Raw genomic sequence first — 22,358 nt, forward strand, 5'->3', positions numbered from 1 at the left:
TCTTAATCCCAAGAGTGTTACACATCGCTTAGATTTAAAATACAAAAAGTGCAAACACTACTTCAAAGATAATTGAGAGAATTTTGAGTGTATACCAGTCATACTCTTTTTTGGTCGGAAAATTAGTAAAACAATATTTTTTGAAATGCAAATATAACCATCTAGTCAAAGCAAAGTATTTATGCATTAGCGTAAATAAACATAACATCATTTAGTCATTGACGACAGAAAGGTTTTGATGAAATTGAAACATTTTCATTTGGACACATAACACAACAATGCTAAATGACCCTATCTAGGAAAACAGATCCAACAAACACATGCCTCGCAAAATAGGCGTAATTATCGCTTTTACAAAATAAAATAGTTTCTCTGTTAATGTCCATAGACTTAACTTTGCAGGAAATAACACATTTTATTACTTCGAAACACCAGCACCTCTTGTTAAAATGATACGAAATAAACGATAGATACAAAGGCTCAAACTGCAAAGAGCTTGGATTTTTTCTGTAATTTGACATTTTTTCTCAAAGTGCCACAGATTGGTAATGTTGCGGCATATGGGTGATTTTAGAAGTCACCAGTGTGGCGAATGGGTGTCTCCGGATAACAGTGGGGTTTCGTCAAAAGACTGACATAGCTATGTGACTCCAAATGACAAACTAAAAAGGCTTGTCCTTTCCAGTGAGCAAAGCTACACTAAAAAGTCTGTTGCCACTCAAAGAATCTGGCCACGAGAAGCTAGAAAAACAACTTGAATATACTATACACCACGTACAAATGTTAATATGAGACAACTAGGAGTACGTTTTACGGTTACCATGGCGAAACAACATTATAAATCAAGCAAACAACTTTGCCATCTAGTCCGGCTTCGTTTACCGCTAAACTTGACTGAGTGGTCTTCTTCTTCTGTTGACAGCGCAGATGTGCAAATGTCGCATTCTTGTGATGTCATAACTGTTGCGTGGAGTGATAACTTTACAGTGGCAGGAGCCAACCGCCACAACATTAAGTACCGAAAAAAGGGGATACAAAATGGGGGCGTGCATCATCGATGTACTGATTGGGGGGGTGGGGGATTACCGAGTAGGGGAATTTTCACTAACGACCGGTTATAGACATCAAGTTAAGTTGTATCATATAGAAAAACAGAGCCACATGCTCATTACTAAGTTCGTGTTTACTTATTTCATTTATGTTATGTATGTAAAATATAAACAAACCCTTTGCTCACAAGCTGAAAAGTTCACGTAAAAATGGTCAATGTGAACGAAACGACTACGTCATCATTAATACATGGCGTTATCTACTTGTTGTGGTCTGTGGGTCATATCTTAGACATAAACCAGGGTTTCTCACCTGTCGGCAACAAACAGATGTCTCACTAGTGAGTTATAGTGCAGTAGTAAGGGAAGACGAGGCAAAGCGGGACACAAATTTCTCAAATTTTTGTGCTTTCTGTGCAAAATTATCGACGTGAAGACTATTGCACACGCAGCATTGAAGTAAAAAATGGAATTTTGCAATCAACAATCTACATTTTTTGTTGGTAAGCAGGGGGCCACGGATTTTGAGGGTCACAAACAATGAAGGGTTGAGAACCACTGGCATAGTCAATGTTCTAATTCTAAACGCAAAATGAAGGCAAGCGCCAGTAACGGATAACGTCTTTCGTTGAGAATTGACGCTCATAGATTAGTTTTAAATCAGTCTTAGCATTGAAATAGCTGATGCACCATATGAGGGCATACGTTAGCAAACTTTCCAATATGGTCGGTTAAGAAATACAAAAATTTTACATTGCAAACTTGGATGGAGCGTCCAAGTGCACAACCACCTCAAATTACCACATTATGACGTCATCGTATTGTGGGGTAAAAAGAAGTGACGCCACCATCCTACGTCATCAACTTCCGGGGGAATCCCCATGAACAGTCGCAAAAACCGCATTTTTTGAGCTTTGAAAACATCGCTTTAACAAAAACATACCAATAATTTTATGACGTAGAAATGACATCATGATCCTAATCTTTAATCTGCCAATCAATTTACACCATACCCTAACCTTAACCTCTCAAAATGGGACTGAAATATAACTACTTCGTAAGGCCAGGAAAATGTTCAGACAAAAGAAGGGGAATCCCAATTATGTGGCTTTCAGCAAACGCCACATTTGAAATTAAACCAAACAACATCGTTCGTTCACAGTGGTATATTTCAAACAAGACTCTGAATTATGAATTTGAATTATGATGGTATAATATATCCCGTTACAATAAAACACATAACAAAAATTGAAGAAAAAAATAACATACCGTAAGTATTAGTGCATTTGGATATGAAAACAAAGAACCCTATCCGTTTATGTTTCCAAAAAAGTGGTTAAAACAACGATAGATTTATTATATTGATTAAATTATAATTGACGTTCAGAAACAACATTATATTTGGATAAAAACCTTAGTAGATTCATGTTTAATCAAAGCAAGCATAAAGAATGAAAATACTTCTGTAGATACTGTTTGCACCTTTTTAGCAATGAGGATATTCTTCAAGAACATGCATTAGATTGCGTTGCTATTAACGGATAGCAAGTTATACAAATACCTAAGGACGATATTTTGTTAAATTTAAAAACTTTCACAATCAATTACAAATTTCACTTGTCGTATATGCTAACTTTAAAGCAATAACTAAAAAGATTGATAGCAGTCACCAAGATAATACAAAGTCTTATACAGAAAAATATCAAAAACATGTCGATTGTTTATATGCTTCTAAACTAGTTTGTTATAATGATGATAAATGCAGTAAACCAATGCAATTATACAAGGGTGACGTGGAGCATCCTTCGGGTGAAAATTCTGTTGATAAAGTTTTGGAAGGTATGTTGAAAGAGGTTAAATATTGTCAAAAAATAAAAAAGAGAGTTTCTATCAACCTATGAATTTAACGGATGGTGATAAAGAAAATTTTAAATCAGAAATAAATTGTCATATTTGTAATAAAAAATTCAAAGAAACTTTTGAAAAAGTTAGAGACCACGGTCATATTACAGAAAAATACGGAGGTGCAGCACAAACTTAGATTGACTGATAAAATACCTGTAATTTTTCATAATTTAAGAGGTCATGATACACATTTTATCATGGAAAAAATAGGAAAATTTGGGAAAGATATCAATGTAATTGTGTACAATTGATATAATCAAGTTGAGGTTTTTGAAATGTATTACAATTAATACAAAGCCAAACTCCATTAAAGCTCTTAATGTTTGAATTTTGACAATACATCTTTTTTATATTACAACATATTTTTTTAAAAGTAGTTTTATGACCGTAAGCTAATGTAATTATACCATCTTCAAGAACATATCTTTTATCATGAAAACATGAAAGGAATTTTTTATTGATTTCTATTGAATAAAGTTTATGGTGGTCATTTCTAATTGTTCTAATTTTATGAAACATTTGTTTACCACCTTTCAGAGTATTTGCATAATCTTCATGTTCAATATCTTTCTTTATAACACATTTTTTATACCCATTGCTTTTTTATCTCCTTTATCAATATTTGTTAAATAGCTATACATTTTTGACGTAAGTCCTACGATTTCTACAATTGACACACAACCGGTTTCATCTTTCATTTTACCAATTACTTTCTTATTTTTTGAATCATAAAATTCTGAGTTTTAATTGCAATTAAATTAAATCAAAGTTTTCTTTATCAACCCAGAAATCTTTGTATACATCTTCTGTTTCGACATCATATGTTAATGAATCTGTATCTGTGAATAAGAGTTTTGCTTTGTTACCATATTTCTCTTGATTGTGACCAAATCTTGATTTTATTTTTTGCAATAATCTGAAAGCATATCGTTTTCAACTTCCCTTTTCTTCATGTAATTTCTCAGGATATTCTAAATCGCCTTCTAATATTATTCTTTTTTTGCTTTATCTCGTTAAATCTATTTTATTAATTTCTTTTTCTGTCAACCATTTAAAACCATCTGTAGGTAAATCTTGACTCATTGCCTAACCATATAAATTGTTTGCATCTAAGTATGTAATGTACATTTGATGGTTTATTTCAATTATAATTTTTTAAGTAATTGTTATTTGCTTTAGCACAGGGGTCGGGAACCTATGGCTCGCGAGCCAGATATGGCTCTTTTGATGACGGCATCTGGCTCGCAGATAAATCTAAGCTGGCATTTCTTAGCACAATTGTTACGAATAAAACTTTTCTGTTATTTGTAGTTTTGTAATTTCTGTACCATGCAGCACCAGAAATCGCATTAACAGTAAGTAGCATGTTATTAAAGAGTAAATTCAGATATTTACCGTTGTCTAAAATTTTTGGTTTTGCTTAAAAATGCACACGTTAGTTGCATTAAGTGTTGAAAAATATTTTATGGCTCTAACGGAAATAAAATTAACAATATGTGGCTTTCATGGCTCTTTCGCCAAAAAGGTTCCCGACCCCTGCTTTAGCATATCTATTAGCGATGTACAAAACACCACCTCTCATACCTTTTTCTATGAAAAAATATTGGTCAATATCAAACATTAATTCTAAATTGATCTCCGTCATTTTAACCAGGTGCTGTAAAATAATGACAAAGGTCTAAACTCTAATTCATAACAATTAAGACGATTTTTTCTAAATTTTTCAAAAATATCTGCTAATAACAAAACATCTGATTTAAGATACAAGTCATGATATTTCTCCATAGATTTTAAATTAAGCGTTTTTCATACATTTCGAGCGTGTTCGTAATCTTCGTCTCGTCTCGTCTGTTCTTCGATTAATTTACTGAAAAAATCTTCTTTTGGTGGGATTTGTAAGATTAAATTTCTCAAAACTATCCATTTAATCATGGGGATAGACACCTTTTCTTGTCATAAGTTCAATCTCACCAATTTCCTGTGATGTATACTACAAATCATCTTTTGTTATATTTTTTAACTAACTCCACTAATGAACTACTCATAAACTGAAAACTTCAAATGTTTCCATAAAAAAACCATGTAGTTTTCCATATTGTTTGGATTTACGTCGATAGCCTTCCCAAATTTTCCTATTTCTTGCATAATAAAATGTGAATCATAACCTCTTAAATTATTTTATCGTATTATTTTATCAACGTATTTTATCAGTATTTTATACAGGTACGGGTATTTCATCAGTTAATCTAAAATTCATATTGCGTTTGTTATGTGCTGCACCTCTGTAGTTTCCTTTAATATGACAGTGGTCTCTAACTTTTTCATCAGCTTCTTTGAATTTTTTTATTAAAAATATGACGATTTATCGCTGTTTTAAAGTTTCCCTCTTCATCATTTGTTAAATTCATAGGTTTATAGAAATACTTTTCTTTTATTTTTTGGCAATATTTAACTTCGATAATGTAATAATCTAAGCAAATTGTAAGTTTTAATTAGCTTACGAACTTTGTAACGCACTTTCGTTTTCAACAAGCTCCAAACTGAAAAATTGCCATCAAAAAGATATTTTTTAATTGGACAGCAAATACTATACACAAAATAAAACAAATATAACGGTAGAAACATCCAAAATGCCTGAAAGTTGTCTAATTTTCTTTTTTCTTAACAAGGATAAGATTAACGTTCCGAAATGTTTAGGCATATGTCACAGTGAAAATAAATGCAAATGTAATCGAATTATTCAGTTTGTATTTTTTGGCTAATACAAAATTGTATTTCGCAGGAAATGACATTAGTTTTTTAATAAAGGATAATCTTGAATAAACTGGCTAAGAGTGATTTTACAAAACTTTTTTTTATGAGCACAATAAACACAAAGTAAAAAAGCAAAGTGATATTTTTGCAACATGGGTATTTAACAAAACATTAGTTAACTGGTAACTAATCACCTGTATTCTACAGGTTTTGGCTTGTATTTTTTTTCAAAATGATTTATTTTCACGTCTCTCTGGATGAATTATGTATGTGAAGTCATCCGTTTCAAATATTCTTCCAAAAGTTCGGTTTCTAGCATCTATTGTATTAAATATTTCTGAAGGCACTTTTTCCACATCCTGTGGTAAGTCGCAGAAATCACTATGAGATGTGCAAGAATCTAAATACCCATTTTCTGATGAAATAACAAAGTTATCTCTAGTGGGTTTAAAAATTGACTTAGTATTGCTCGGGACGTATTCATCAAATGTATGAGAAGCTTGTAACTGTAGGCCGGGGGGGTTTTGCTTACCTAATACAGATTTGGCTCCGAGCACAGAAAGACGCCTTTTCGGCAGTTCAATAGGTTTACAGCTATTTGAAGAATTTTCTGCGTTTCTAATTTGACCTGTCTCGTCGTCACAGTCACTCTGGCCTTTGTTTGTGGTTTTTAACCATTGATTTGATTGCTTCTTCCAAGGACACTCCTCTTGGTTATCGCAATGAAAGCTTCCAAAGCGTGATTGGGTTCTTTTCCCACTTTTGCTAGCAACGGGAAGAGGTTTCTTAATTTGACATTTCGGATTATTTTCTAGGGAATGAAATATATCTGTGCTTATTGTTTTATTATTAGATAAGTTTTTCGAGGGTAATGCTATCTGACAATCAGGTACAGACAAAGACTTTTTTAGCCTGCCAGAGTTGCCCGTTTTTTCGTGATTGGTGTTTGAAGAAACCAGCCCTTGTGGGAAACGGTCTTCTCGACTACTTGTAGATTTAGATATGTTGTCAGTTTCCGCCTCGCTAAAGCTTCTTCTGTAGCACCTACACAATGGTGAATGAATGCAGCTTGTTGCATAACATTTGTGGTTGTAAACACTGTTATTGTTAATTTTGGGCTCTTTGTCAGTAGATGTACCCGATCGACACATGGTACTTTTGGTCACGTTTGTCATTGTCTCATCAACAGCAGAAAGAGTGGTTTCACAAGTAGTCAATGGTACAGAAATATCGGGAAATTTTCTTCCAAACAGGCTCCTATTTCCAGTAAAGTCTGTTAGGTTGGCGTTGAAGTGAGAAGGGCATTTAATATCTTCACTACAATTTTGAGTTTCTTTCTTGTCATTTGCGTTAACTTTGCAATACTTATCAGTTCTTTCACCAAAACCTTTTTCAGTAAACTTTGCGGCATCTGTTAAGTTTTTATTCCGAGTTTTTTCGGAGCAACTGTGAAGCATATCGTCGTGGAAAGATGGTATTAAAGGATTTGTTTTCTTGATACCATGGGTTGGTAAAAGAGATTGTTCAAAACATTTTGACCGATTTTCACTATACATCTCCTTAAATGTAGCTTTGTCAATGAAATTTCTTGCACTAATCTTAAGTTCTTTTTTTGTGTCCGAAATAAGATGTTTGGTACGTATGTCATCTTCATCACATTCAAATGTTGAACTGTTTTCCAATTCATCTTGATCAGAAGTGCAATTTCCATACATACATTGTAACGTTTTGATCAATTTTTTACAGAAATTCTTGTCCAAATCTTTTAATTTGTTGTCTTCCATAACCATAAGACTCAGAGCCTTTGAAATGTCATTTTCCGAAGGTAAATAAAATCTAACTTTATTTTGGAGTTTGTGAAAAAACAAGTTAGGCAACGATTTATAGGGTCTCAACTTTCGCTTGTTCGGTGATGGACGTCCTTTTGAATCTGGTTCATGAACAATAGAATTAAAAGTTTCTTTATGCGGAAACTTTGCGTCACTTTTTGAGTCTTTCCAAGAGTAAATTTCAGCTTTAATATTTGCATTACTACTTTTTACATCATTTTCGTTTTTAAAGCAGCACGATTCCTTTGAGCCTTCAAAACAGTACCCTTCAGAAGAAGAGGACGTTTGCCGTTGTATGATTCTCGGGGCATTAACAAAAGCATTCACAAGCTTTGTTCCGGATGCATTTTCGCAATGAGAACGATAGTCGGGCTGAGAAGCTATGTTAAAACAATTACTTGACTCCAGATTTTCAAACACAACTTCTGAATTAATTTGTGGCTGCAATGAAGAAGTTGTACAAAATGGATTGTGAACTGTGACAGGCAATACTTCACCAGAGCTTAACGACATGGGTCTTACATGGGTATTTAACAATTGCTGTTTTTTGGTATCAGAGTTTTCGCTTTTGGCGCACTCAAATTCAGCATTCGGTGTAGAATCTCGAATCTAAAAAAAAGAAACTCTCAAGCAATTCCATGGCGTTATTTCAATCCACATATAAGCATACAATAATGTTTGTGAAAATTCTGTCATTTCATCCAAATGCGTTTAAAATCCCGTTTAATAGTCCTTATCTTTTTATGTAATGATATGGTTTCATAATCTGCATACACGAACTGACAAAAGTCTTCGTATACGACTTAAACTCGGCGATGATTACTAATCGCTGGAGTCTCTGTAATCCTATGTAGTTGTTTGCTGATAATTTCACCAAATTCCGTTAACTCAAGTAATTTAATTACCCCCTTAACTTTGAGCTATAACAAACTTCCACAGTGTTAATGTTGTTGCATTTTTAAAGGTATTGGTACTTTTACAAAGTTATCTGCTGGTCACCCTGCCAACAAGAGAAATGAACAAGATAACATACCTTTGGGGAGTGAAAATCACGTTGCGACATTAGATGGTCAAGAATGTCTATCACAGATTCAACGGCTTCTTCACCAGTACCAGAAATTTTGCAACTTATTTTTTCCGATTTCATGTTATAGAAAGCAACGTTCGTTAAAGTCTGAAAAAAATGCTCATAATATGACAAATAAGCAACAGTTACATGAAAAACGAAAAACTGCTTTCAAACAGAAAAATTTTCGCCTTTAAATTAAATGGCAAAAGTGTTTTCTGATGTAAACAAAATAGGATATTATTATAACCTGCTTTCTTAATTCTTGTAAAAGTTTTTCATGCCAGCCCTTTAGTTTAATTTCCCGGTCTTCCAGGTCTTGTAACTCTTTTTCTTGCTGCTGGAAATTTTGTTCCTTTTTTTCTATATCCTTTATCCAGTTTTTCTTGTCGTGAGAGAAACGATGTACACCTTCCTCGAGACTTTCTATTATTTGATAACATAATGTTTTGTAGTATAGAGTATATATATGTTGCAATGGTTTCACTATTTATCAGACACCTACACGGAAATTACTGGTGGAACAGTGAAAGCCGTTATATGAGCAACGTGGGTAAATGTTTCAAAAACAATTTGAGCAATTTTGAGGGTATCAAGAAGGTTCAAAACTTTTTTGTTAATTAAACCAACTGTGCATGTATTTATTTTAATAAGCTACATGAAAACCTATTTTTCTTTCTTGTCTGAGATCTTAGTTTCTACTAAGATTATTAGTATAAATGTCTCACAATGATATTTGGGTCCTTTCTTTCCTTTCTTAGTTAGACTTAATCGTTCGTCAGCTATGAGCACTATATATATATATATATATGTTCTAAACATTATATATCTTAAACCTATATTGATGCACTCAGTTATTGCTGGAAAGCAAACTTTTTAACCAACAGTTATACCGTATATTAATGAGTAACCTATGGCTATATTCTCCTACTACCAAAAACGTCTAACGCGGAGCTACAACAGAGAAATAAGGTATAAAAGTAATGTTTAGGCTATTTCGGTGGATATTACTAGAAAATGAAATTGATTTGAAATTTTGCACCTTGACAGAATATGGCATAAGTAGTGAGGACTTGTATAAAATTAGTGCATCCAAAACAAAAAATATAACAATTATTAAAACCACCTTCAACATGTGCTCACCGTCATTCAGAAAGATGTTTATTTGTCTTATTATATTATGAAAAGGTGGTCGTTTCTTCACTTCAGCCGCCCAGCACTGCCTCATTAAGTTCGCAAATCTAATGCACAATACTGAACAATATCAACACATTACATTATTCATGGTTCAAGTAAAAGCATTGTCAATTATACCTGTTCGGACAAGTGTCTGGAATCAGAGGTCGCTCAAGCTTTTCAACCACAGCCCAAGCGATTTGAAATCCTTGTAAGCCTTTAAACGGTACTTCACGTATGAGCAATTCCCACAACACCTGCCACATACACAACAGCTGCATCGAAAAATTTCGCAGAAGATAGCTAGTTACATAATTTAGCAACGTGCGCTACTAAACACACTGAAGAATTAAGATACTAGCAAACTATATACGATTTGCACGAAAAAAAGGTATTTTTCACGATTAGCGGTGGCATGCGTTGCGGTTTTTATAAACGTTATTTGGTTTTATATAAATTAATTTTATAATATGATAATAATATAATATATATTAATAAATTGGCTAGAACTTTTAAAAAGTTTTCAAATTTACTAGCATTCTTATTGACTTATTTGAATTTTATTCCTAATTTAGCCTAATTTATTTAGCCCAATCCACCTTAATTTCAAATAAGTAATAAAGGAGCGGATAATACACTAAGTATATTAACCTATGTGGCTAGAAACAGTATATACTATATATAACAGTATATATTATACATATCGGGCTAAGGTGCAACCAGTGGGGTAGTGTGTGTTTATGGAAGGGAGCGGATAACGCGTTCCCACACTTTTTGCTATAACAAATTTTTCAAGGATGTTTTGCTGTATTAAATTAATGTTTGAATCCTTTGATAGAACAAACTTTGTATACACCAAGTGGTCCAAGAATCATAATGCTTGGAACAGCAAGTACGCTAAAGTGAAGCAAGAATACTTAAGCGAAAATGGTTGCAAGCACTGCAATTGCAAACGTTTGGAGTAGACTAGTCACTAAACCAGCCGATGACGACGGTCTCGGAGCGAGAACAGGTTTGGCTTCATACAATGTTCTAATCAATGTATCTCGATTCTTAAGTATAATTTAAAATAGCTCACAAGTCAACGTATATTATATTTGAACTAATTGCACGACTCACTCTTTTTAAGTAGCTTTTGATTGCCGACTATAAAGTCTAAACAGGCAGAAAAATTGTAGCATTCTACTTTAAAGCTTGTTGCTGTGATAAAGGTGCTCGAAATGAATTCTAAATGTGAGTAACTGAGGCGATTTGTGTTTGGTATCCTGATTTAATTTACTTTTTTCCCTAGGCCTAGGGCAACAAGACTTTATTCAGACCTTAAACATATTTAACCTTATTTGGACCAGATATTGCAGGTAACTGCTGCCTTAAACTACAAAATGTCATCATTTATATAGGTCAGTTACAGATTAATTTAATAATACTTCTTAGCAAAATGGTGTATGGTCTTGTGAAAATTGAATGTACTCGTATGAAAAATTCACCCCTCTTATATCTAAGATGTTGTAACTTAACATTTGTCAAATTTATATCTAAAGAAGTTATTAGACAAGGTTTAAGTTCATATTTTGCGATAGCCCAAACCCAAACTAACTTTAGCCTTTTGCTATTCTTGGGCATTGATCCAAAATAACACTGATATGTGCTATTTCGCTTCTATACCGTAAAAGTAAAGTTTATCTTCTGTAAACATCAAGACAACAAATGATAACTTGCTTGTGATGTTATGAGCACCCCTATTATGTTTTGAGAATTGTTTTTCGCAATTTTCTCAATCTCGAAAGGCGACTTGGACTGTAAACTGCGTTTACTTAATAATAAGCAACAAATTTGATTTCTACACACGTTTTCGACAGTTTGTTTAGAGTGTGGTCAAATTTTTAGATTTCGGAATAGTCTGGGAAAGACGGTGATATGTGGCAACGTTAGTTTAATGACGACCAATAAAGAACAACTAAAAAAAAACAAAACAAAAAGTAAGGAATCGCGATCCCCTTCCGATACACCATTGGTCACACTTATATCCAGGGTTGCCATACCGTCCTTATTTATAAGATTTGTCCTTATTTTAAAGGTCCGTGTCTTAGAAAATATGTTTGTCCTTATTTCTAAGAAATGTCCTTATTTTCACTTTCGTCCTTATTTTTAGGGCGGAGGTGGGCACTTTTGTCCTTATTTTGGGCATTTTGTCACCTTACGATACCATTTTGTACCAAAGAGATACCAAAATTATGAACATGCAGATAGTGTCTTGTTTTTTTTGGAACATTGGTTGCTTTCTCTTGTTGTACACTGTTTAAGGTGGTATTCCTCGTTCGTTTTCTAGTCGTCCTTATTTTTGAGTTGAGACTGATGGCAACCCTGCTTATATCCAACAGGGTCAGTTTTGCAAAACAGGGCCATGGCACAATGCCCAAGATGCCATGCTATAAAAGTAATCAAACAAGACGGTAGGACATTATCCCTGTGGAAGAGAGAGATATGGTATTGTACGGGAACTTCAGAATAGTCTTGTTCTTACAGTTTCAAACTGCACAGCACTATTATGTGCTTCATAATATTCGCGCGATTACTTAAGCAAATGGAAAACTTTCGTGAAATTTAATGGCATTGTTTTTTCGACAATTATGTGTAATACACGATGCTACAATACATAGTGTTTGTCGATTTAATTATTTCCTATTTAGTTTATTTCCGTTAGTTATGATGCGTGATTGGTCGCTGTCTTGATGAATCCCCAAGAAATTTGACACATTCCACTGTGTGAGTGTGCATGAGTCAAATGTGCGAGCCAATTAAAAACGTCATTCGACTATAACTGCGCTTTGAGACGGTGTTCCATCCGCTCTCAAGCTTGGCTGCTAGTCGCGACTTAGTCTCGAGTAACGCTTTGGGGCTCATGTCTAAATTTGTGCGAGTAGCGGGGTATTTAGGAATGCGTTGAGGAGGAGACCAAGAGTATTTAAAAGATAGGTCTTAAATAACCGTGAACTCACTCCCCGCCAAAAATGCGCAAAGGGCAATAATTTTGGGATTTTACGCCTAAAAAATACCTTTGAAACGACTTGGTATGATATGCATCCGCACATTTATACGTGCAAGACCTGCTAAATTATAATGTATATATGTACAGTACACTGTTAAAACGCCGTATACCCGCCTACGCTAGTGCGTGCGCGTCAAATGTGAGTGTTGTCTTTTTTATCTTCACTCTAAATCTACGAAGCTGAGGGTAAGGTGGTTCCGCATGGAGCCCCTATACCGGACACCAAAATTAAAAACCAAAACCGCAAAAAAGTTTTCTAAATGTCATTGCAAGGTTGCAAACCGTCGAAAATTTCTTGTTTGTAACTTAATTGTGTATATTATAAACCTCTTGATTAAAAAATAGTAATAACTCAACGTAATTTATGCTGTAGGCCTACTGGCTCGTCCAGTAGGCTAACATTCCAGCAACTTGGTTGGACACACATTACCCATGGCAATATTCAGACTAAATCTGCATACCTATACAGAGTATGCTTCAAACCTTAACATCTGAGACTTATACTGCCATGATTTTGTTGATGAGCTCGCTCATTGTTTAATAAGCAATAAAAAGCAAAACTCAAATCTTTTGTGGAATATCGAATTTAAGTTACAGTGAGAAAAACGAATTATTGTAAGGTTCTAATTGATTAGTAAAAAACGCATGGGGGCATAGACGAGTATTTCTAGATTATGACAAAACAAAATTAGCTCCGAACACACCCCACACCCACAATTAGCAAGATATTTTACTGCCTGCCGGTACCAAAGGATGAACCAATTAATGACATTATGTGTCTAAGTTATGATAAGTTGATAATAGTATCATCAAAATGATAGTTGATTGATTGTTTTTCTAACACTTTGCATCAGAAATTGTAATAAGTCCAATTACTGGTTCACTGATTGCAACCTTACACAAACGTGTTGTGCTATACTCAAAGTCTTACCACTCCAAAGGAATACACATCACACATTTCACACGTAGGAAGCCCCTGTATCAGTTCTGGAGCCATCCAAGGATATGTTCCAGTGATTGTCATTACGGCAGTGTTTGAGAGAAACCGACTAGCGCCGAAATCACAAACCTTTAACATAGTTGATTAGAAAATAAAAAACTAAATGCAAATATCCGATACCGGAATAGACAGACTAATTACGTTTGTACGTCTACGGAAAACATATAAATACACTAATATACTTTATTACAATATGCCTGTTTGAGTACCTTATAATACGATCGCAAAATATGAACATCAAAACGTATCACAAGCATACATTTTTACAAGAAAGTTTTTAATGAGAATCCAAAAGCTACTGTACGAGACTCGTACGTATGTAGCTGCTGGGCCAACCCAAAATCGAGAAACTTTTTTCGTTTTTCAGATGTAGCCTACTACCGGTTGTTTGTTGTGATGGTTTTAAATTCAACATGTATAAATTGGCAACACATCGAGAGTTTATATTTACGCGGGAATAATCTAAACACGCTATGAAAAAAAATGCCGAAAAATATTTTAGGATTAGGATTCTTTTTAAAAAGTTTTGTAGATGATTGCGGCATTGGGCTTTCAGTCGGTATACAGTAAAACTGTTTTACTATATTCGAAACTTAGCAGTAAAATCCAATTCCGTTGCCTTTTAAATGAAAGCGAGAAATTCGGCCTTTGCTCAGTAAACTTAAACAAGTTTTTGTTTCGCTGAATTGAGACATTTTGTAGGAAACTTGTATACTATAAAATTCAATCACTTAAGCAACTAATAGCCAGCAAGTTACTCGAAGGTTCTTATAAAAACTGAGAGTATTTCGGCAAGAAATACAATGGAAATTTACAGTTTTAGAAGTTTATTAAACAAGCACATCAAACTCACTTATAGCTCATTGGTATAAACCTATAAGGCTTTGAGGTAAGCTGGTAGTATAGTCACTTACCTTAAGAACAAAGTTTCTGCATATGACAACTATAAAAATAAATAATAGCTTGTTTAAAAACCAGACAAAAAATTATGTTCCCGTATAATACTTTCAATTATAAAAGCAGCAGCATGTCATTTTTTAATTGGACGTGTGTAACTGATGTCTGCAAATGAGCTTTGGTGCCCAGATATTCTTCTTCCGTAGTACTGTATATATAAATCTATAATAATAGTCTACATCTATGTTAACAAAATATTCGTGAATTTTTGCAAATTTAGCTTATACAAAAAAGCATATATGTATCTTAATGGTGCAACTATTAATCCTCACTTTGTTGATTCTGCACCAGCTAATTCACAATCTATGAAGTTTCCATTTTCGGCAAAGCACATAAATTAAGGATTCGAACATTTTATACCAGCGATACAAAAAGTGGTATTAAAATTTTCCGAAACTTAGTGGATTTTCTGGCATTACAGCTTTTCACGACGAGCGCGAAAATATTTACTGAGCCTAAAACGTACCGTTTTTGGACTTTAAATCACGATGAATTACTGTTACCGGTGCTTCCTTGTGGAGATAATTCATTCCCAGAGCGATGTCTCTTGCCCAAACTAGAAGTCGATTAGTCTGCAAAATCGATTAGCTAAGTTGTAGAAAATATAAGTTGAACATGAAATCATGTATATTCTCAGGAGCAAAATGATAGGAAGATTGAGTAATACACAGCAAAAACAATGTAGAGCCAGAGGAGATGCAAAGATTTTAATCGTAGATGTTTCGTGTAACTACTATACCGATTCTCAAGGCAAGGTAAAGTTTAGTTTTACGGTTGAACCGAGAACTGAGTTCATGAACGGTATAGAATGGAGTTCTACATTGCGTTGAGAACGGGTGTAGCTATCTTACAGTGGGAAGTGGGTGACGTTAAAGTAAAAGAACAAGGTTATCAACGTTTCGGCTACAAAATATTTTGTAACTATGTCTTTGATGGTAAACGAGTGTTGGATGTAGTTTCGATACGTTAAAACAACAATGAGACGAAAATATAAAGCGTGGAAAACGAGTAGGCCTACTGTAAGTAACAAACTTTAATTTATACAATAATTTTTAACTGAGAATGGCGGATTAGATGACATTTGGGCGAACAGTTTGCAGTTTTCATTGAAATTATTTGAAGTTTATTTATTTCATTCCTATTTGACTAAAATGGATGAGAACAGAATTGCAAAGTATCAAAAAATGCTTGTTTTCGAGCCATTGTGTAACACGTCGAGAGGAAATGTACGAAAAACAACGGATTTAACATGTGACAAAAAATGTATGAATAAAATACTCGTCTAAAGCACGACAGGAAATTGGAACTGTCTACACTCTACAGCCTACATGAAAAAGCAAATTGTAATGGAAGGGATAGAAGACGAAAAAAACAAATAACACGTCGGGAAATATGATTTGTTGTATGACAATTCGAGGTCGAAAATGATAAAATTAAGTTAAATCATTCAAATACACCGATATACTGCTGCATGTAAAAATCAAAATTCATTAAAAACGTGTCTATGTTAAATAGCGCAGTCAATGCATGTCATACGGACAAGTGAATTTGTATTATGTGATGGAGAGATCCATCGGTTACAAAACAAAAATTTACATGTAATATGTCCATGATATTTTTACCATCGATGAGAATATATACGAAATAGGCTAACCCATTCTTTAGACTTCTTAACGGACAAAACTTAACGTAATTTTCAAGATGGAAAATGTTACCATGCAGCACTTTCTAGATATTGAAATACAAACAAACGACCTAGTATTTGACTTTTGGGTCTTTCGAACGAAAACCTATACTAGCGTCCTATTGAAATTACAAACAATTACTCCACTGACGTGGAAATAAGGTATAATAAGAGTAATATTCATGTTCAAACTCCATTATGAACTCAAGTTAAAACGAAGCAACTAAAATGTTTGGAAATCCAACGTAGAAATTTTATTGGATAAGTCTATGATGATTGCTTGCTTTTACAAAAAATTGTGGAGACCATGGAAAGAACAAAGACCTGAAGATGCAGTATATATTGGAGATATGTATATATGTGAGCTACCATAAACACAAGTTCACCGAAATTAAGCGAGGTAGCGCTGGACAAATTAAGACTTGGAAACCATTACTCTCTGAGTAAATTTAAACGTTGTTCTATTTCCTATGTACAATGTACATATAAGGACAATACTAATTGATTGATTGAAGAGGCTTGTAACTATAACGTTGAAGATATATTTCTCTCCCGCTTTATTACAAGCTAGAGTCAACAAATTACAAATGACGGTCAGGGATTTTGAAACAAACGAATAAAAGAGTCAAAAGAGAGCTTTTCTCAAACTACTTATAAGTAGGGCAACCAAAAGTCAATATGGTCAATTTTTTTTTACCTGCTCAGAATGCTATGAAACAAGCACAAAACAAGTTTCAGCTTTGTACGACGTGTGGTATAGAAGTTATTAGGTCAGATAAAGTCAAAATGTTACGTTAGGTCAAAATACGGTCAAATTGTTTCGTTAGGTCTTTTTTTTAGGTCAAAATCTATTAAACTTGTAATTTTGTAACCATTTTGTAATATTATTCTTCCGTTTTTTTCTTTTCTTGTACCGCAAACAATTCCAGTCCCGCAAATTTTACTTAGAACCAAAGCCACAAAGAGAGGGAAGGCTTTTCAGCGCGTTTGGTGACGTCACGATGTGACGTCATTGCATTTGAAACTGCAAGTTGTCAATCTTAATACGCAGAAACGAAAAAAAAGTCAACACTAGAAAAGCATTTTGTCATTTTTAAATGCAGCTTTAGATTAGAAAGTTGCTGTAGACAGTGTAGAGACTATCAGTATAGCGTTTTTCAAAATGAGGTCAAAATCTAAACTTTTTAGGTCAAAATAAGGTCAAAATGTTAATTTTTTAGGTCAAAATAAGGTCAAAATATAAACTTTTAAGGTCAAAATGAGGTCAAAATGTGCAAATTTTAAGGTCAAAATTTAAAATTTTTAGGTCAAAAAACTGGTTGCCCTACTTATAAGTTTATAAGTAAACCGTCATTCCAACTTAGAAGCAAACCGTTTATCCCGATAAAAAAACGAACTCAACATTAGACACTTGTGCCGTTTACACATCCTTCAAAGTAGGAAGTTATTTTAATAATAAACCCACTGTTCCGAAAAGCCTCCTCTTCAATGTAATATACAGTATGTGTAAATGAACATGCTCCTATGTTAAGAAATCCACTTACACCCAGGTAAAACAACGAGTTATATTTTATGACGATGCATGGTGACCGAGCACATTATTTTGTACTAATCGGTCAACTACAAATGAGGTAACATATGTCAATTGTCTCAAATGCACTATACAGTAAAGACTAAACAAATAAAAAGAGTAAAAAGCATCCAATAGCAGATTAGGAAGTCAAAATTTACGAAGCTTTAACAGAAGAAACCTTTGCAAATGGTATACTGAGAATGGCGCATCGCTTCCTTTAAAAATGCTTAATTAGTGTGATTTTTTGGTTATATTTGTGACTGATTTAATTTAATTTAATATTTCCGATCTCGAAGTTTCATACAGCAAGTCATATTTGCCAACATGCTTAATATGTTATTTTTCGTTTTTCGCTTTCTATTAAAATCCATTGTCTTCATACAGAAAGTTTCAATGTCCTGTCGCGTTTTAGTCGATAGGTCTATGATTTGGCCTTTTGTTTCACGTTAAGTCCATTATTTTCGTGTTCATGTTTTCTCGACATTTGGAATAATAGCTCTGAAACCGAGCAGTTTATTATAATTGATTTCCTTTGTATTCTTTTTTCATTTGTTGTAACTAACTGGCTGTGAAGAAGGATAATTTGAATATTACCCGAAAATATGGTCAGCAAAGTAAAAGAGGTATGATTTTAACTGCAACTGTCGTAGCCATTGCTACTTCCTGATACCTAGAAATACGTGCTACAGAAATAGAATTAGCAACAAATTTATATTGTAACTTGTTCATTTACATATTCTTGACATCGGTTGCTTTGCAAACACGATTAGTCGATTACCCACCCCTAACTCAGAGTCTGACGCCAAAAAGTCAAATAGATTTCCATGACATGCATATTCCGTTACTATGCAGAAGTTCGGTTCCTCAGCACATGCTCCGAAAAACTGCACGATGTTACGATGACTTATAACACTTAGGACATGAGCCTAAAAGATATTAAAAGGCTTCATCAATTTCATCTACAACCGGGCATAACAGCTGTAGTTTTTAGTAACGGGCTTTTGCCACAAAACACACGCAAACATAGTGCACGATACTGTAAATGCCGACCGTTTCCGGCTTAAGGCCGTAGGTTTATGGTTAATAAACATTCCCAATATAAACAACAAAAAATGCTCAACGGCACGTGGTGACCGAATTCGTTTTAATGAACCAACGTTTTGCAAATCCATGCGGGTTGAGCATGGTCAGGGCAGATTACAAACGTTGGTTCACTAAAGCGAATTCAATCACCAGTTGAGCATCTTTTGTAGTTGAAATTATTCGTGGTGGCAAACGGTATTCCCAATATCAGCTTACCTCTTTGTCAAGTGCGTTGATTTTTTTAACAGCTACTTCTTGGTCTTGCGAGATCCAGCATCCGCGATACACACTACCGTAACTACCTTCATCGCATCGCTCGTAAAAATCTAGATCGTTATACCTAATCTTTATAAATGAATTTGGAATATTCCACCGGCATTTCTTTGTATTTTCATTTCCATGATCATTGGCGTTTTGGTTTTCCTCTCTCTGTAAAATAGAGATATTTTTCCTAAGTCACAGACCTATAGCTTATAACACAATTTAACAGTTTGTATCGATTTCCTCGAAACACATCAAAATGACGCAAAACTATTTTGTTTGTTAAAAGCATGCTTACCCGGGTCGATTGTAAATCTGTACTTTTATATGAACGGGTAAGACGACCGTCTCTGTCCATATTGAAGAGATTTGTTTAAAAACCTCTAATCATGCAAAAGAATATATCTGAAAACATCTACAGCAATAACATATCTTGCAATTTCTGACTATACAGGAAACGCATATATCCTGCAACTTTTTCCAGTTCCGTACTTCGAAGTCTTTATTGACGAAAATGCTGAGAGCGTATTAGTATATGCTATTCCTTCAACAACCCGACGCAGTATAACATATTATACACGTCAGCTGTGACAAAACGTTAACAACTGTTCCATGGTCTGCATCTGTCGAACATAACGATAGGCGCAAGAGAGTCTTTCTGATAAGAGCCTGCATAAGTGCTCATAAATGTTTAGAATGTTATCAATACTTCTGCTTATCCAGCTTGCCTAAACCTTAGACAGTACTATGTGCATTGTGCACCCACGTTAATGTAACCATCAAGACGATCTGTAAGCAGCAGAGCAAAAGTTATCGCGTCTCGATGACAGGCTTTCAAAGCATACCGCGAACTTTTTACCTTCCTGACACGGGGTTTGGTAAAATACAATCCCAACTGTGTTATACCATTATTTTCTTAAAGAATCGTATGTCTTCCAGTCACTGACAAGCCGATCTATTTTGGAAATCGATTCACATTTCAGATTGGTAACAAACAAGTTTATTGTCAAACATTAAGGCACAAAAATAGTCTCAAAGGAATAAGATAACTTGAAGAGCACGCTAAAGCTTTAATGGAAGTAACTTCTGCAAGTTGACAGATACATTTAACTTTTTTCTGTAGATGCACGGTTACTTTAATGCATTAGGCAACACACAAAAGTACAAAACTAATACATACAAAGTAGCACGCGTGAATTGTTGCAGACAAAGAGTCACAAAGAGGTTATTACGTTCTTTTTTATTGTTAAATTTTTCGAAAACACTCAAATGACAGATGCGATGATCAGTCGACCTTAATCAAGTTGTACAGTTTGGCGTTTGGGCGGTTTATAACATAATATTTCTACATTTGCTTTTCACAATAACCCTCTGTCAAGTTTGGTTGTTTTTGTTACATGGATTTTTTACATTTACAATATACTGTCTTACGTTGTGAGCAGAGCGTACTGGTGATCCCTACCTTTGGAAAGATAAAAACATGTTTCGAACGTAAATAAAAGTGTATGACCGCTGCATATTTGTTCTTGGTTTTTCATACGGATTTCGATTGGAATCATAGAAAACGGCAAGCACCTGATAAACAAAATCCTGTGTACTCGTTTGACAAATAAGTCACTTGAATTGCATACATTATATGATGAATGCCAGATTTAATTAAATATTGGTGCAGCTGACCGATCGTTCTCGATCGTTACGTACTTACGACGTTTTCCCTCGGGGCAAGACGCTTTTAAGAAAACCGCACTCTTGCTACAAACGCTACGTCATCATGGTCTATTTCAAAATCGTAATTTCGGTCTCACTTTTTTGCTTTATCAACCAACTCAGTATGTCGTATTCCTATCCACCATGTTTGTAAGTGTCAGGCGTTTTATAGCCGTGACGGCTAAATTAATAATAAAATTAACTGGAAGGTTGTTATTATTATTATGGATTTTCATTGTGATGTGCAAATCGTTTACAGCAGTGGTTCCCAACCGCCGGTCTGTGTAATTTTTTTGTCGTGCCGCAATGTATCTTACTTTCTGCCAAGCTAGTTTTAATATGGACTCATAAGCATTGCAAAGTTGTTACTCCCTGTAAAACTCATTTTATGCCTGCCCAATTCACAGCAGCAAAACTGGTGTATCTCGCCTTCGTTGACGCCGCAAACGCAAGGACAACTTTGGTTAACAAAAACATATCTGTTCTATTCTCTACGAGCTTCTGTTGCCTGTCGGTGAACATTTTTTTAAAATCTTTACCGGCCCGTGAACATTTTTTATAATCCTTACCGGTCCCCCGGTGTGGAAAGGTTGGGAACCACTGGTTTATACAACAAGTGACCAACAAAAATTACGCCTTAGATGAGATTCATCAGCATCGAATACAGCCGTGAACGCCATCAAACTTCAATCGCCATCTCGTTCAATAAACAGAATAACAATAGCCGCCAATTGCGGGCGTGTGATTAAGTAAGGAGTTTATTGCAATACACAGTTACACATCCCCTACATTTTTCATAGTTGCACATGCTAAGGTTGACTTACGACGATACCTTATTATCGTTTAATGAACAACAGAATTTTTAGCAGAGTACTTTGTTGCACATAGAAGTTTCAAACCACTCCACACCACGCCTGCTACGAGCTTAACATCGTTCAATGTTGAACAGAATGTAAGTACTTCTATTTGTACAGACAGGTTTCAACTTGCAATTTTAGCGAATTGTAAAAATTTGATTGATATGGATTGGCAACTACACTTCCACGCAACAAGTTGTTCGAGTTACTGTTTGTATTCCATTCATATGAATTATTAAGCTACGTTAAATACTAGGGATGTGCCGCGAGGAAGATTATTCGGGTTCGTGCGAACCCGAATATCATGAAGGTCGACACGAATGAATCCCGAATCTATTCGTATTAGAACCAAACAATAAAATTTCCTCCAAAAGTTGTCAAGTCTTGCTTCTAAAATGACGTAATCGA

At 34.5% G+C, this 22,358-nt stretch overlaps 1 protein-coding gene across 1 annotated transcript; it reads right to left on the reverse strand.

Moving 5' to 3' along the window:
* Positions 1-5,459: 5,459 nt before the first annotated feature.
* On the reverse strand, positions 5,460-20,174 carry LOC143453136 (uncharacterized). The gene is made up of 11 exons (XM_076954299.1): positions 19,685-20,174; positions 19,342-19,554; positions 18,825-18,968; positions 15,252-15,357; positions 14,743-14,771; positions 13,760-13,897; positions 9,918-10,036; positions 9,747-9,844; positions 8,854-9,029; positions 8,571-8,711; positions 5,460-8,146 (listed from the first exon to the last, which is right to left on the reverse strand). Exons 1-11 carry the CDS (start codon positions 19,742-19,744, stop codon positions 5,936-5,938), a joined length of 3,435 nt encoding a protein of 1,144 aa, XP_076810414.1. The 5' UTR covers positions 19,745-20,174; the 3' UTR covers positions 5,460-5,935.
* Between the last annotated feature and the right edge of the window lie 2,184 nt (positions 20,175-22,358).

The sequence above is a fragment of the Clavelina lepadiformis genome, chromosome 4 (assembly GCF_947623445.1).
Source record: "Clavelina lepadiformis chromosome 4, kaClaLepa1.1, whole genome shotgun sequence".
In the NCBI taxonomy this organism is placed as follows: domain Eukaryota; kingdom Metazoa; phylum Chordata; class Ascidiacea; order Aplousobranchia; family Clavelinidae; genus Clavelina; species Clavelina lepadiformis.

Bases quoted from the DNA above. Each gene is read 5' to 3' on its own strand.
- LOC143453136 (XM_076954299.1), bottom strand. From the start codon at position 19,744: ATGGACAGAGACGGTCGTCTTACCCGTTCATATAAAAGTACAGATTTA. The intron at 19,555-19,684 runs GTAAGCATGCTT...TCTATTTTACAG, and splicing joins CAGATTTACAATCGACCCGG to AGAGAGGAAAACCAAAACGC. The intron at 15,358-18,824 runs GTGGGTAATCGA...TCGATTTTGCAG, and splicing joins CGTCAGACTCTGAGTTAGGG to ACTAATCGACTTCTAGTTTG.